General features: G+C 46.0%; 1 protein-coding gene and 1 non-coding gene across 2 annotated transcripts; both read left to right on the top strand.

Moving 5' to 3' along the window:
* The first annotated feature begins 994 nt into the window (after nt 1-994).
* On the top strand, nt 995-1066 carry TRNAP-AGG (transfer RNA proline (anticodon AGG)). Its single transcript has one exon. It is a non-coding gene; the product is annotated as a tRNA-Pro (tRNA).
* An 11250-nt stretch (nt 1067-12316) lies between these two features.
* Nucleotides 12317-15024, top strand: LOC144135159 (uncharacterized). The gene is made up of 2 exons (XM_077667899.1): nt 12317-12658; nt 14383-15024. Exons 1-2 carry the CDS (start codon nt 12564-12566, stop codon nt 14846-14848), a joined length of 561 nt encoding a protein of 186 aa, XP_077524025.1. The 5' UTR covers nt 12317-12563; the 3' UTR covers nt 14849-15024.
* The last annotated feature ends 353 nt before the right edge of the window (nt 15025-15377 follow it).

The raw sequence follows: 15377 nt of genomic DNA on the forward strand, positions 1-15377 counted from the left end.
GTTATAAGTATTCTGAGCATTTCTCTCGAAGCAAACATGCACGCATGTTTGTACGCCTATTAGATAGAAGTTGAATACTGACTGCCACCGTTCTGACGCGCCGAGTACTTGAACTGCAGGGGGACCTTCTCGTTTGTTGACAATATCTGCCAGTGACATTCAGTAAGAGCATAGCTGACAAGGGTGGAAAGTTGGGCGAGTCGGTATTGATCCACGAAAAAGGAGCGCGAAATTAAGACGACGGACAAATACAGAACACACAGCACGAGCGCTCGTGCTGTGCGATTGTGCTGTGTGTTCTGTCTTCGTCCTTCGTCTTGTTTTCGCGCTCCTTTTCTCATGGAGTAAGACCGTTTTGCACAGTATGCGATGGTAACTCGACATGGTTGCGGACGCTTAGACGCATTTAACCAAAACGACAGCGTTGGATTGCGTGTGAAACATGTCAGGGTATGCCGAAACACTGAAGGACTTGCTTCGCAAATGCAAAGTTAAAGACTTATTGTTTGTAATTTATGCTTGTTCTTAATTGTTGCGATAATGCTCTTAAGTTAATTCCCGCGCACTAACTCAATTTCTTTTCTACACGCTTCCTATCTGGCGGCCTCAAGGCATTTGTGATGAAATAATCATTGAGCCTAACCGTGATTTCTTTACCACACATTGGTAATCTCTTATTCCTACCTGTTCACCCCTTTGCGTTATTATACTTTCATAAAAAGCTAAGCCTTGCCTCATGAGCTTGAGATAAACGCGAACAGTCTTTCTACGTGGTTTTCCCTTGGCACTGCTTTTATCGTGTTTACGATAGAGGCGCCGAAGACCGATAAATGGCGCAGCCGTATATATATATATATATATATGTAAAGTGCATTTCGTATTTGCTACGCCTTTTTCTTTCGAAAAAAGTAACATGTACTACCAATAATGAAAGCTTTCTTAAATACCGGATAGGTTGCTAGGTTTGAAACTGAGTTGCTAACTGCTCAAGCGGGGCTCGTTGGTCTAGGGGTATGATTCTCGCTTAGGGTGCGAGAGGTCCCGGGTTCAAATCCCGGACGAGCCCATTTTTTTTCTTGACCTGGGCAACCTCGAAACTGTTTTTTTTTACTTCGGGAATAGGCACTGATTGTTATTTTCACTTTACACGATAGTTTATTGTGTGCATGTGTGAACGCATATGGTAAGGCTGTTGATGTCACGTGACCGTCCGTGGTTTTATCGTCGTTTTCTCTGGTGGCACATTTAGGGCATAGATAATTATTAAATACACATTTTATAATCATCAATATTGAAGGATATGTTTCAAGTGTGACGATAAAAATTGCGCACTGCATAGCTGTCGCGCAATTAAGATACTCAAGCAAGGTTTGGGGCTGAAAAAGGTAAAAGTTAGGGCCGCCAAATAACCTTTGTTATACAGACAGACAGGCGCTTCGCGTCAAGGTGCTAAACGCGGCACTTGATTCCAGATGGTAGCCGGTTCGCGCCCTGCGCGGTTTATCTCACCTTTGTCTGAAAGCAAGCGAAGTGGTATGCGTGGCCGGTTTTCACGTTGGGTTGTTGCCCTCGTCATGAACGGTGAATGGTCATCAATGAGTACGTAAGTGCTTCTAATTCACGACAGCCTCGGACACGTGGAGTTCATGTAGTCCAAAATGTCAGGCATATGCCTTAAACCAAGTCTATAGCTTTTCTTTCTTGGTACATTTGGTACGTTGCTCGAGTGGAAATACTTTTGACACGAAGACGAACTTTCAAGGAAGTAACACAAACGGCACAGATTCAGTGCTCGTCTGTGTCATTCATGTCCTTCTCTGGAGTCCACATGTTGTAAGACTGGACATTCTTTCCATTCAAAGCAGCTATTCCAGTTGCCTGCCGTCCTTCAAAGTGAGCATAGTGCTTCCAAGACAGGGAAAATAAAAAAAATCTCCCGCTTCAAGTCGGGCGCTGCAAGGTTTCGGCCACTAAGGCCATTGACAGTTGTAATTCCTTGGCAGGTATCCATTGCGGTAAGGCGTCATCTCAGAAGTGATGTGAGGGACAGTGTGCAGCCCTGGAGGCACGTAAAACTGAACTGCTTTAGATTCGGTTTCTATCTTTTTTTCGGAAATTAATATGTCCGCTTTTAAAGTTACTGACGCATATATAAGGGCCAACCGCTTTTCAAGTAGCCACGTCTGAGCTTCCGCGTTCATTCGGCTTTCTCGTCGCGTGTCAATTTCACTGTATGTCGTTGCACATGATGCGTGCAATAAAAGGAGCGGAATGGGGCTAGAAAGATGCTTGGCTCTAAACTCTTTATAATTTTAGCCTTAGGACTCGGTCTGTCCGAGCTTTTCTGGAAAATTTTTCTGTTCCTATCTGTCCCTAGCAAATAAATTACTGACGTGCCTATATTTTGGCGGTGTGTTTCTTGCAGCTAGAGGGTCTTGATATACTTGGTTCACACATGCTGCAAATGCTCTCCTGCTTGTGGTGTCCGCAACACAGTTGCCTTTAGCGACGAGGATGCGGGTTCGAATTCCTACCGTGGTGGCTTAATTTAAATTATGGAGGCTAAATGCAAAAGTCTTCCGTTTGCTGTGCGAAGCCAATTAACGTTACAGAACTCTCCAGGTAATCAAGTTTAGAATTTCCGCTACGACACCTCTCTGTCTTCTTTCTTTCACTCTCTCCTTCATGTTTTCCCAACTGGTGTGTTTGAGGTGTCCACTGAGAGTGAAACATTTATTGCTTGTCTTGTTCCCCCTTAACAAAGTTTCTTTTGACGATACAGTGTTAAGGGTCTCCTTCAGGATAAAACCCGGCGCTGTCGTCGTCAGCGGCGTGAGCGAAAAATCGCGTGAAGCAACCTGGGTTCGCCACCTTGGTCACGTGACTTTCTGACGTCATAACAGCCTGCTCACCGCATTGTGAAAAAACTGCTCACCGTTGCAGGTGGCAGTCAGATTAATGACTGTTCGCAATAGTTCTCGCGAGCCCCACCGGTGGCAGCATCTGCTACTACAGGGCAGTGACGCACCGCTTAACCGCTGCACCACTGCGCCAGGAGTGTTACGAAGACTCCCAGGGATCTATGAATGTCAAGTAGAGAATAAACAATTTAGCATACATGGGCATTCACCCCTCAATGTTACCGTGCCGTACCCTTAAGGCGGAGCTTAAGGGTTCCCGCCTGTTTTTTTTTTTCACGGTTGCAGATGCAAAACATGACAATTCATGTTTTGAACACATGACAAAACACAAAAAACTCGGATGCGCAGACGCATGCAACGTGGCTATGCTGTTGCCGATTTTCTTTGGTTCAGATAGACCCCTTGAGTTTTTTACTGATCTGTTCTGTTGAGGAACCGTACAAATGCACTCGAAACCGTTGCTTTCGTTGTCGAGGGTAAATAATCGACAATACTAGCATAGATCGATGTTCAAGAATCGAGGAGCATCTCACTAAGGACCCACTAATGGGGCAACCAATCACTCGAAGTCTGATTTTTTATTGCCTTTTCATTGCTTTATATTGAATAGATGTATGCTGGCTACCCGTAGTCTTAGTTTCTACTGTCGAGTCTTACTGTTCTCTTGTGTCACTTTTGAAATAATAAATGCTTCACAGATTTAGAACAATTTTTTTATTTTTTTTCCATTGATAAGCTTTAAAGGTATGAAGTTTGTTCGTTTGCGAAAAATAAAATTCATTGCTTTTTATCTTTGCTAGCTCTCACTAAGTAATCATTAAGTCAACGAAAAAGCTTTAATGTGAATCGTATGTGTTGAATTAATCGCTCAATAGCTTGTATTTCAGGAAGCCAACAGCCCCTAAAACCAAGGAGCATAGCGGAATGTTTACATTATTTTTTAACTTTGTGGTGTTTATCATTGGGATATTAACAGTGTAATAACTTTATCACTTAAAGGCAGCTGATTAGAGATCTGAAAAAAACAACCACATGCTGCCGGTGGGATCCCAATCCAACACTTTCGAATTTCGCTTCCGGTGCTCTGCCAGCTGAGCTACGGAGACAGCCGTCCAATATACTGCTTTCGGGGCTATTCATGTTGCATGCAACCTAACCTTGAGACTGTTCACCAGCGCCACCCTCGTCCATAACGGCAGACGTAGTACGTCCGGTATTACCGCGAGTATGACGTGGAAGGTCATCGCACGGTGATGGTGGAAGCTGTGCGGGCACCCACTTATGCTCACCAAGACTATCTTCACTAATATTTTCCCGCCTGTAAGTGCTGGCGGCCTTGGTTTAGTGCACCTGTACGTCCGGCAGATAGCTTCGCGTTTCATGCTTTTTCGTCACACTACGCACCAAATAGTGCGTGCATTCTTGCACGTTAATTTAGTTCATGTTTTACCGAACCTCGTTGTGTCTTTTAATGTTTCTATTCTACCGTGTTAGTGCGGCTTCATGCATGAGATGTATTTGGCTGTTCGTTTCCTGTGATGGCTTCTTCACTGAGTTCTTGCTTTCAGTGCCGAGGAAATGGTTGTACAAGGATTTAATCTGTATGCTCTTCCCTCCACCCATGTACCGTTCTATGTATTTTGCTTTACCGGCCACATGTACTCAAAATAGTGCGTGAAGTGCACCTCCCGCCGTGTACCAATACATTTTCCCATAAGCTACATAGCGAGACGTTACCTGTTTGAACATGCTGAAGACATTAAACTACGCAGGAGACAGGACGAAGAAAAGATGCAGACAAGCCTACGCTCGTCTTGTCTGCATCTTTTCTTCGTCCTGTCTCCTGCGTAGTTTTATGTCTTCAGAATGTCTTACCAACTAGCCTCTCATCACACACTTCTAGAATTCATTTGTTTGAACATGGTTAAAAAAAAGGGCAATTTTTTGTCCGCGGTATATTGCCGCCTTTGTGAAGTTCCAGAAAAGATTGAGCATTGTTTCATATTGCAAATATGCAATACTCTTTTGGGATATCTTGCAACGGACATTAAAAAAAAGACTTTATTTGACACCGCATTCTGTACGATACCTCACTGCACTGCCATTTGTTGATTAACCCTTAGACATGTTCTTTTTGACTGGGCTACACAGCCTCTAGAAAACACGCATGATGGACAGACATTGTGAATCTGTTGTTTCTGCAAAAGAACTGTTCACCAGAATGATTGTTCAACTAAGGGAACTGTCTGCCCAGACCGAGTTTGAACCGGAGTGACAACCACTCCTAGTGATGTGTGTTCTTCACTATCCTCTTTCTAGTGCTTCGTTGCTTAGGAGTGTCGTATTGTGTTGTAGTAGTGACGTGCCCTTTGTCACGTTTTTTCTCGTGTTTGGTTGTTTTGGTGTGGGGCATCATGCATTATGTTGATTTGCGTTTCTTTTATTCATAGGTTTTACATAGTTCATTTACATAGAACATTTGCCTCACTGTTATAAATACCATGTTGAGGAAAAAACTATGCTATCGCCACAGCCGATTGCGCCTCCTGTTAAACTGCAACACACTGTCGCGCTTTGCATTGTACGTCGTCGTCTCCGCCAAATTTCGTTGCGTGCGCAAATGCTTTAGCACATTCTACTCGGTTTAATTACGTTAAAAGCTTGCCATTTCTTTACGGCACTATTTTGTGTCCTGTGTACGTGTTCCCAGTTAATTAGTGGGTGGATTGCGCCGCTGAAGCTCATACTAATTGTTCTAAACGTTGTGTTGCAGAAACGCCTGTCATCATGTAAGGCTGTTGTCCTTTTATATAATGCATTCTGGCGAACACATTTCTAATATCTTGTCAATTTTATTGGTTAGTGCCTTGATATCACTGAATGGTTTCCCGTTTTTCGCGGTTTGGTGTGTGCGAATTTTCACTGATTCCACGCGTAACCTGCTCACGACTGCAGCTCAAGTGCGGCTTCGGCCTTCGCGACGGTGATACCTGCACGGTAAGTCCCTGCGCAGTACCTCTTCGTTGATCGAGCCTTAAATCGATTCAGTACTCATTAACTTGCAGCAGAGCGCAATTTGACCAGCGATGTTTCCATTTGGAGTTATTTATCAATTACAGGTAGCTCAGGCTACTGCTCCGGTGAAGCGGTGTTCCCGGGTTCGAACCCCGGACCGGGTCGATTTTTTCCTTAGCTGCGAAGTTTCTGAGAAGGCTGTATAGCTTTCCTCTGCAGCCGTATTGATGCTCTTGGGTGGATGTCAATGAGCAATTACTCTCTTATTTGAAACCTCACCTCGGGGGATTCCCCGAAACATTTTACCAACCATGGCTGCAAACCGCTGGCGTTAAAAAGCGAAAGGTTGTAGAGAGATGCGATAAGTACGCAAAACAAACAAGATGATAATGTCGTTTCGATTTCGGAATTTAGATCGAAATCTTTGTTTCAAGAATAATAATTGGTTTTTTTGGGGAAAGGAAATGGCGCAGTATCTGTCTCATATATCGTTGGACACCTGAACCGCGCCGTATGGGAAGGGATAAGGGAGGGAGTGAAAGAAGAAAGGAAGATGCACTCCGCAGATTGCGTGTTCGAGATCGTTCTATACCGGGTGATTCAGCGAAGGGTTTCGAAACTTTCCGAAAATACGGTGGTCTAAAGACGAAAGAATCTACAAACGAACAAATTATCAGCCGTTCTGGAAGCCAGTAAGTTTGAACAATAAGTTTATTATTCTCTAATAAATAAAATTAATTAACGTTTAATAGTGCAGCGGTAACAGCTAATGACGAAGTTCTTAGGCGCTGTGAAGGCCAATGCCATATCTGTTCTCGAAACACAGAAAAGTCCTTCTCTAAATCTCTAGAGCGCAAAAAAATCTGGCACTTTTTTCCGCACAAAAACGAAGAGCACATGAGGCGAGAATGAAGTTAAGTGGACACGCAACTTCCTCTGATGACGTGTGCAGTGTCTACGGCACCAATCTGAATTATCCCTGCATGCATGCTGTGCTGAATATCAACCATCGGCGCTATTTTGCCGTGTTGTCTGCTCTGTTAAGCATCGATGCTTTCAAAAATGACGGCTACGTTGTTGGCGACGACAACACTTTGACGAAGTGACGAAGCAAAAAAAAAAGTGAACCTCGGCGGACATGTCGCACCTGACATTCACCGACGTGTTCTGCGCGTGCGCAACGGTGCCATGCACCAACTTCCGGTTTCTCCTCGTGGCTCGGCAAATCTAAGTCAAGAACGTCTCAGAATGCAACCTGAAAGGGAACACACCGCGCAGCCATAAATTATAACTAAGTTTCGCGCTGATAATTTTTCGTTAAAAAAAAGAGCGTAAATGTATCGGTAGACAGCGCATTCGAACCTCTGTTTTGTGCGTTCAATGGAACATTATTTCCATTGACGATGGAAAGAAAGGCTGCGTAAAAAGATACATTGACAAGTGAGAACAAAACGGGGTCGCGGTCGTCCCATCTTGTCCTCTCTTGTGAATATGTTTTTTTACTCAACCTATATTTCTATCGTTATGAGACGAGCCAAATTTCCCAACAAAACATCTTGCTGAATTATTCCATTCTGCCACAGAAAAAAAGGGAACGGCGGCTTTTAATCGTGCTCTCACCCGTTCTCACAAGTATTGTCGTATTTTCACGCATGCGCACAAGAGAAGATTGCACGACGTTGAATGTCTCGTCAGCGTCGCTGGCAGTCGGAATTTGGCACCGTATGCATTGCAACACGTCTTTAGCGGACGTTACGTTTGCGCACAACTATACGGAAACCTCATTCATTCTGTTTCGATTCTGTGCCGAAAAAGAGCCCCACATTTTCTCACGCCATCACTTCCCTTGACGGCGCGGCCCGGTGGTACAGCCTGAGTTGCGCAGTCACTGTGCCACTTCCTTGCTCATGGCAACTTATTACTAATAAAACAGATACCTCCTTTTCCCTTTCACCATGCCTACGAAACCGACAGACGCACAAACATTTCTTTCAAAATGGCTCCGGAGTCTGCTGCGGGTTCTTCTGCATCGTCCCACCTCAGCCCAACCCCTGTATCTCAGCACAGACCACACAGAAGCCAGAAACCAGCTGGTTCGACGCCTGCATCAAGCCGTGTGTACCGCGGGAGTGCGGCACCGAGCCTACGTCACAGTGCCGAAAGTTTTGCACCGATAAGTGTGGCTGGGCTTGCGGCCTGTCTCCCTCCACCTCGCGGCCCAAGGGACCGGGCCAGTACGAGGAGCAGCAAGAAAGGAAGGCTTGAACAGAGAGAGGGAGAGAACCCCTTTAGTGAAAAGGATAGATTTTAGCCGGCATTTGAAAAACGCTGACATACCGTGCATAAGAAAGGGAACTGGAGATCGAAAGACGGAAGGAGAGAGGGGCATCAAGTTAAAATGTTAAGGCGCAAAAGAAGAAGCAAAAAATAATAAAGAAATAAAATGGCATTGAGTTCGGACTGAGATGTATCAACTAGTAATGCTGAGAGATGAATGGTGAAGTGCACTCTACGGAGGGGCTCACAAAGTTCACTGCATGAAGAATGCATATGGTGAGTAAACATGGCAACGTTCTAATGCTCTAAGTAGAGAAATAAAATGTTCATTGCATGCCTCTGCAGCGTAAAGCAGGCTAAGAGACCGAGCAAAGAGTCTGCTGTCAGAGGTACTTAGGTGAGTGACTCCATACAATATTCATTGTACGCATGCTCGTTTGCGTACGCTGTGAATTCAAACAGGATATGTTGTACTGCTTCAACTGAGCCGCAGTTGCAGCAATGAGGACTCTTCACTTGCCCTAACCGGCATTGTTTTAAAACAGCAGCTGGAATTCCCGCCGGCAGGCAGACGCACTATCGATGTCTACAACCACTTCGCTTGACAATGGGACTGAGAGAGAGAGAAAGCTTTATTAGAGTTTTGTCATCCAGCATGAACTTCTGATTTCAGAAGCCCAGAGCTCGCTACTGGCTCTGCGCACAGCACACCAGAGAAGCTGGTGGCCGTGGAAGGGGAGGAACTGTCGGTTCACAATTGCTTTTCCCACGAGATTCTAGTGTGGTGGTGGGTAGGCTTGTAGGGGCTGCTCGTATATTCCCAGGCCAGTACATTCTTGGTGGGGAAGAAGCCGGAGCAGAAAGGTGGGGTGGAATGGTGGGTAGATATGATGCATACCTGTGGCACTGCCCTTCGTGAAAACAAAACAAATTATCAAAATGAAGTAGCGAGATCTTCACATAGAGGCCAGGGATCCAATGCAGTCTGCAAATATCACAAAATGCTCTCCTAGCGTCTCAACGAAGCACTCAGAATCTCCCTGTGGAGCGGCAAATTTTGGGGATGGCGACTGCCATCCGTCGTCTCTGGTTAGCGCCGTCACTGCCCAGACCATGCAGGAGAGCTTACGTTGGTTATTGCAGCGCCTTTGTGTTATCACATTGTGCCTACAACACCATCGCGATTCTTACAGAGCGATCTGGTGGTGTCTAGAAATTTTAGGGCCAATAACTCGTCTCGCATTGTAATACAGAATGTAAGATGTCACTTGAAGAAAGAAAAATAAGGCATCTCATTGCAATTGCGAAAGAAAGAGAGGAAGGATAGTAGTGAAGAAACGTAAATGTGCTGAGGAGAGCTTTCTCAATGTCTGCTCTGTACAGGGGGACGCATATTTAATTTGCCAAAAAGAAAAAGAAAAATACCTCCTTGCCTTCTATCCTGATAGAGATCACGTTCCATAACACGGTTCCGCTATCCGAAAGCACGTTAAGCTTCCTATCCGGACCCATTTGTGGAGACTTCTTGGCCCAGCATGCCTGGCTCATAATGCACGCACAAATTCGCTACTCCGAGTAAAGAGGAATCGAAATCTACACACGCTTGTGACTTTCCGGCGGAAACCCGGCGGCGAGCGTAGTCGGTTCGGTACCTATTCCTGTTGGCTGGAAAACAGCCACTCGCCTTTAGCCAATAGGAAGAGGTGAAGGAGGTTGCGCTACTCCTCGCCCATCAGCATTGTTTACGAGCCCGCGGGGACGCCGGAGGTGCGGGCGCATCAGATGCGATCCTCGCCCCATATCGCGGCAGAATATCTCGGTCGCTCTTGACGCCGAATGCCCAACTAGGATCGCATCATAGTCCGGACGGAGAAGACAAACAGGAGCTAAAATGAGGTTCTCGGAATCGGTGTCACACATAGAGTTTCTTACTATTAACTGGAGGGAAAGCTGGCGTCCCGCCTATGGGAGTTTGCATGAGCTACCTCGAGGCCACCTGAGCCACCATGGGCGCTCTAAGCATCTTGGGGCAGAGAGCTACTGACTTCAGAACCACAACTTTTGGCCAAAAATAATGAAAAACAAACTTTGTTCGATAATCAAGAATGCCCTAGCGTTTAACACCCTGTCTATAAATTGCAACAAACGAGCAGAAAAGCATGTAAATTGAAAGTTTGCCCAAAATAAGCAATGACTTGCTCTCCTATTGGCCAAGTATTGCAGACAACAATAGCCAATATTTAGTGCTTAACAGGCGCACTTTTAAAAACAAATATGTTTTAAAAAAATGCTGTCGCATGAACACTTTAAGAGGTTCTTTTCACAGCATTTCGGAAGACAGAAACCTTTTATTGACGTCATGCGTTGCTGTGTTTTCGCTACTATGACTTTTGCGCACTACTTTTACGCAGAAGTCGTCTGCGCGCAGGGCGCGCCGTGGATACGAAATGGGACCTCTCAGTAACGCCACTCTGTGTTCCTGAAAAAAACTTACTGTCCAGCACCAAGTAGCTCATCGCCCCATGGTGCTTTGGCGCCCATGGAGGTTCGGATGCAGCGCCGCCAGCTTTCACTATAGTTAATAGTAAGAAACTCTATGATGTCACACGATTGCGCTTCAACGAATAGAGCTGCAGACGTATCGCTTGCGGTGACTGCGAGCTACGGAAGGTTCTTGCCACCGAGTCATCTGGTTTTATCGCAGTTGGCGGATTGAAGGAGTGCCGCAGTTCGTCGCCCGAGTCTGTCAAGCGACGTCCGGACCACCCGTCTGAGTAATTTTTCGCAATCCGGAATAGGCACCAACGAAGCCCTGCTCGCACTTTAAAACTAAACAATACCGATTGTTCTCAAAATATGCACTCTCTATTAGCTGAGTCCGCTGTGGAAAATCTTGGAGAAGCGTGGAATATGTAAGCGTTTAGAAGAACAGAAAGCTGGGCGAGTTGGTTATTATCGACATTGAACAGCGGGCGGAAGAGGTTGTCTGGTGATTAAGATGGGGTTCAGTGGATTTTTTATGTATGTGTTTTCGTTTAGCGGGAAAATTTATATATGTCGTCTCTGGTAATAAATCCGCAGTTGAAATTCAGCGCTGAGGTTCTTGTTCGTTCTCGTCGTTTTTTGCACGGTTCAATATATGTAAGCGTTTCTTTCGATTTCCAATTACCTAACTCGTTAAAAGCTCACTTTTGGGTCGAGACGCCTTGCTTCTGTTCTGGTTGCTTTAGGGCTTTGAGGAAGATGCTTACGCTGATGATACCCTGCAGTGTAAATTCATTGCGGCTACATTGTTTGCAGTGGATTTTGTGGACTCCGTGAAGGCCTTGAGAAGGTTACTGAAGATTAGCGAAATGTGAACAAGGCTAGACTAGGCCACGGGTTAATTAAAACACTCAATGAGAGGCCTGACGTTCCTCTATTTGCTCCCACTTCTCCTCTACTTTCTCCCTATTCTTTTCTTTCTTCTTTGTTCACCGGTTCTCTTTTCTCCTTCTCTTCTTCCTGGCTTGCCGTCTTCTTACTCGCTGCTTCTTCCTTCCCTCTTCTTCTATATATTGAATTGGATTGGATCTTGGCTTGGCTAGCCAATTTCTGCAGCAGCAATGGCAATTACGACGGGCTTCAGTTACACCAACATTCAGGTTGGGGTACCATTTGCTGTTCTCGCCATAAAATGAGCAGTGAAAGAAAGGGAATGCCAAATAAGGATTTCATTCATAATGGCTTCATGACACAATGATAGCCTCGGTAGGGCTGCTATAATCGACACAGCACCAATGGCCTGCAACCCAAATGTTGCTTATCTGAACCCCAGCAGAGGTTTCAGTGGCTAATAAAGGCTTCTGATAGAGGTCATCCTGGTTTCGCTTAGTTTCACGTGACCTGTCATGTTTGCTGTTGCGCGACATTGTCAGCTGAATAACGGCTAGTTATAAAGAGGTGTTAGCATAATGACTGCCATAATGCTTAGAAACAAAGCTGCTCATTGGAGTACGACCACCGCTTCTGCCTTATTGTCCATATGTTAACTATATGACTGGTACATGCCGAATTTTAGCGTGCGAGGAAGTGAAGAAAAAGAAGAAAAGGCGCTCAGCTTTACTGCTGTGCAAGTCAGCTAAAATCCGTCGGCCAGCCGTCCCTCTTGGAACACAGCCTGTTCTATCGTGTTAAGTTGTGAGTTATGGCGCGCAGACCGTAGCAAAGCCTGTCTGACCCTGAGGTAGAAGCCTTGGAGGGCTGCCGAAGACGATCCGCATTCGCCAGAGACTACAGACAACTCAAGTCTAGCTGCCACATCAAGGATTACAGCGCAGCCTTACTCGAAGCCAGCACAGCAGCATAAACATGTCTTCCGCTCCTAGCATGGGGCCAGGCATCTACAGGTGGCATCCTGAGAAGCCCTGCGCCGGCAAGTCAACCCATCCGGCGGCTGCCCAAAGGTAACATAATAATGGTTTATTACGCAAGTCTTCTGTGCACAAACAGTGATAGAGGGCATTCTTTTCACTAATTTTGGCCGAGCGTTACGGACGCCTTTTTTCTATTCAGGTACCCTAAAGGCCCTTTTCAGGCATTACATAGAGGGGGGGGGGGGGGGTGTACAGCTACAAATATACAAAACTCCACACATAGTAGTACAAGCAACACAGGTCCAAAACCACAGGCAAAATGGAAAAAAAGTACAGAAAATTCGAAGTTGAGCGTACGCAGGAAGGAAGCCTTCCTTATCAGAATTTATTTGTAATCAACACTTCAGATTTTGCACAAACGCGTCATGGTTTAAGGTGAAGACAACACCACCTGGTAACTTGTTCTAATGATGAAGGGAAGAAACAATGGTGAATGACTGACGAGGTGGGTACGTTCAAACATTGGTTCGATTTGGAGAGCATGATCGAAGCGCAAAAGATACGGTGGGCGGGTCTAATATAGTATGAATCGAATTAAGAGTGACTGCGATACAATCTGTGATACAATCTTGATCATAGTCAGGAATGTAAAAAACATAATTTAAACGTACTGCCACATGCGGCGTTTTGATCCATGGGTGCGAGTCGCTTGTATGCCGTGCATGTCAGTGCATGTTAAAGAGTTGAAATGGATACGGAGCCCCCTTCTACAGTGTTTCTAATAGCTTCCCTTGTGCATCACTGGGGCGTTAAATCTCGCACACCACATCATACCAAGGAACGGAAAATTATAGCTATGACGTTAATAGACAGGAAAATAGCACAGTGAGTCAGGAAGCGACAGCTAAGACGTCCAAGTCTCAATCAAGAAGGAATGGGCATCGGCAAGGCATGCAAGGCGGAGGCAAGATAACCGACGGTTGTTGAGGGTAACGGACTGGATTCCAAGCGAAGACAAGCGTAGCAGAAGGCAGCCGAAAGTTATGTGGGCAGATCAGATTAGAAAGTTCGCGGGGATAAGGTGGCCTCAGCTGGCACAGTAGTGGTTTTATTGAAGAGGTGTGGCTGCATCAGAACTACATCATCCCTGCATCAGAACTGGATTTGCATGAGAGGCATACACCTAATGCCTGCAGTTGTTCCAAATAGTTTATCTGCTGTTTGTTACCGAGACTACAACGACAGAGCGAGGGCGTGCTAAACGCCAGCAGAAATGAAATGAATGTCAAACTTAATGTCATGACTAACGCATAACTTTTATCTTTGTCAATTGCATCTTTATCTCTACAACACAAAAGAGCTGCGGCAACGTACTCTCCAATGTTTTCCAGCGCCCGAAGGGCACTAAATTGCGGGGATCATGCAGTTGAGGCCGCGGGTAGCTACCGCAGCTCCGCTGTTTCCGATATCACCTGCCGTGCGGAGCACCAGTCGGAAGAAAATGGCCTCTTTCGAGAATCGCTGTTGATTCTGGTCCATAGAGGATTATGTTCATGGGAATTTTGGGTAGGGAGAATACCGGGCACTGTGCGTACATAGGAATAGTGTACATGAGGCCACAGTGGATACACTGGGTAAAGCGACCATGCTGGATGAATCTGACATAACGAGCACAGTTGTGCACGATGGGAGCCCAGCACGACACTATATGGCTTCAGGAGAATGCAAACAGAAACAGGAAATCCAATCGGCATCGCTCAGAGGTTTCTCGCTTCGAGGTCCATTTCAAATATTCGTTCTATGTATATGCACAGGAATGGTTCCGGGGCTCCCAGAACGGCTGTAGCTGCGGCGGTACCGGCAGCCCCCCTGACCGTACCAGGACAAGGCCTGCCTTCTAGCGGGCCGCCACCACCTAGAGGTGGTCACCAAGGTCCTTCGGCGGCAGACGCGTCGGGGAAGCTCACAGGTACCAAGCCCTCCGGCGTCTTCAGCGACACCCAAGAGAAGACCACGAATGCCTGGCCGCGGCAGGGGCCAGCACAGGAACGTCCTAACCGTATTTTGTGCCTCTCTATGACCCTCCTGATACTCTCCTCCATCATGGTGATCCTCGCGTACGTGAACATCACGCTTTACCACCGGATACATGAGCGTCACACGGAAGAAGTAGATGAAGGGGACAGCAACATGGATGAGAGTACCGCGCGCTATGTAGATCGCGCGACTCGGCTTTCCAAGAGGATCAACAGCACCCGTGAAGTACCGAGCAACTCCTAGTACTGAGCTGCCGCCTCACCTCTTTGAGAAGAAAAGTATTAGGGAGGCCATTGCGTCAGTTAAGCCTCAAAGTGTTTGTACCGCAGTTCAAAATTTACGTTTGGAATTACATGGTTTGCCATGGCAAAGCTTGTAGTATTGTCTTTTTTGTCTTTGTTAAATTCAGTCCACCCCTCCAAATATACTATGCGCACATAGGTATGCTACCTCGCGTGTTGCCGTTCATTTTTCTCTTTTCTTTTGAAATAAAATTATGTCCTAATTATCCTTCCTACGCCTGCTGGTTCTGTGCCGAACGTCCAGTGTAGATATGTGCGTCTAGACGTCAGCAAAAAAGAGCAACACCTTTATCGTGAGCTTAAATTTAAAGGCCTCCAATGAAATTCCTCTGACAAATTCCTGGACAACGCACAGCAAAGTCCGACAAGCCGCCTGGTTTGAACGCCAATGGGTGCCACAAGCCAGACTTTATGGATCGGTCCGGCCGAGAAGAGAGGCGAGTGTCACTTCCTCATCTTGAAAGGTCCTC

This window comes from Amblyomma americanum, chromosome 5 (genome assembly GCF_052857255.1).
Source record: "Amblyomma americanum isolate KBUSLIRL-KWMA chromosome 5, ASM5285725v1, whole genome shotgun sequence".
In the NCBI taxonomy this organism is placed as follows: Eukaryota; Metazoa; Arthropoda; class Arachnida; order Ixodida; family Ixodidae; genus Amblyomma; species Amblyomma americanum.

Bases quoted from the DNA above. Each gene is read 5' to 3' on its own strand.
- LOC144135159 (XM_077667899.1), top strand. From the start codon at position 12,564: ATGTCTTCCGCTCCTAGCATGGGGCCAGGCATCTACAGGTGGCATCCT. The intron at 12,659-14,382 runs GTAACATAATAA...GTATATGCACAG, and splicing joins CATCCGGCGGCTGCCCAAAG to GAATGGTTCCGGGGCTCCCA.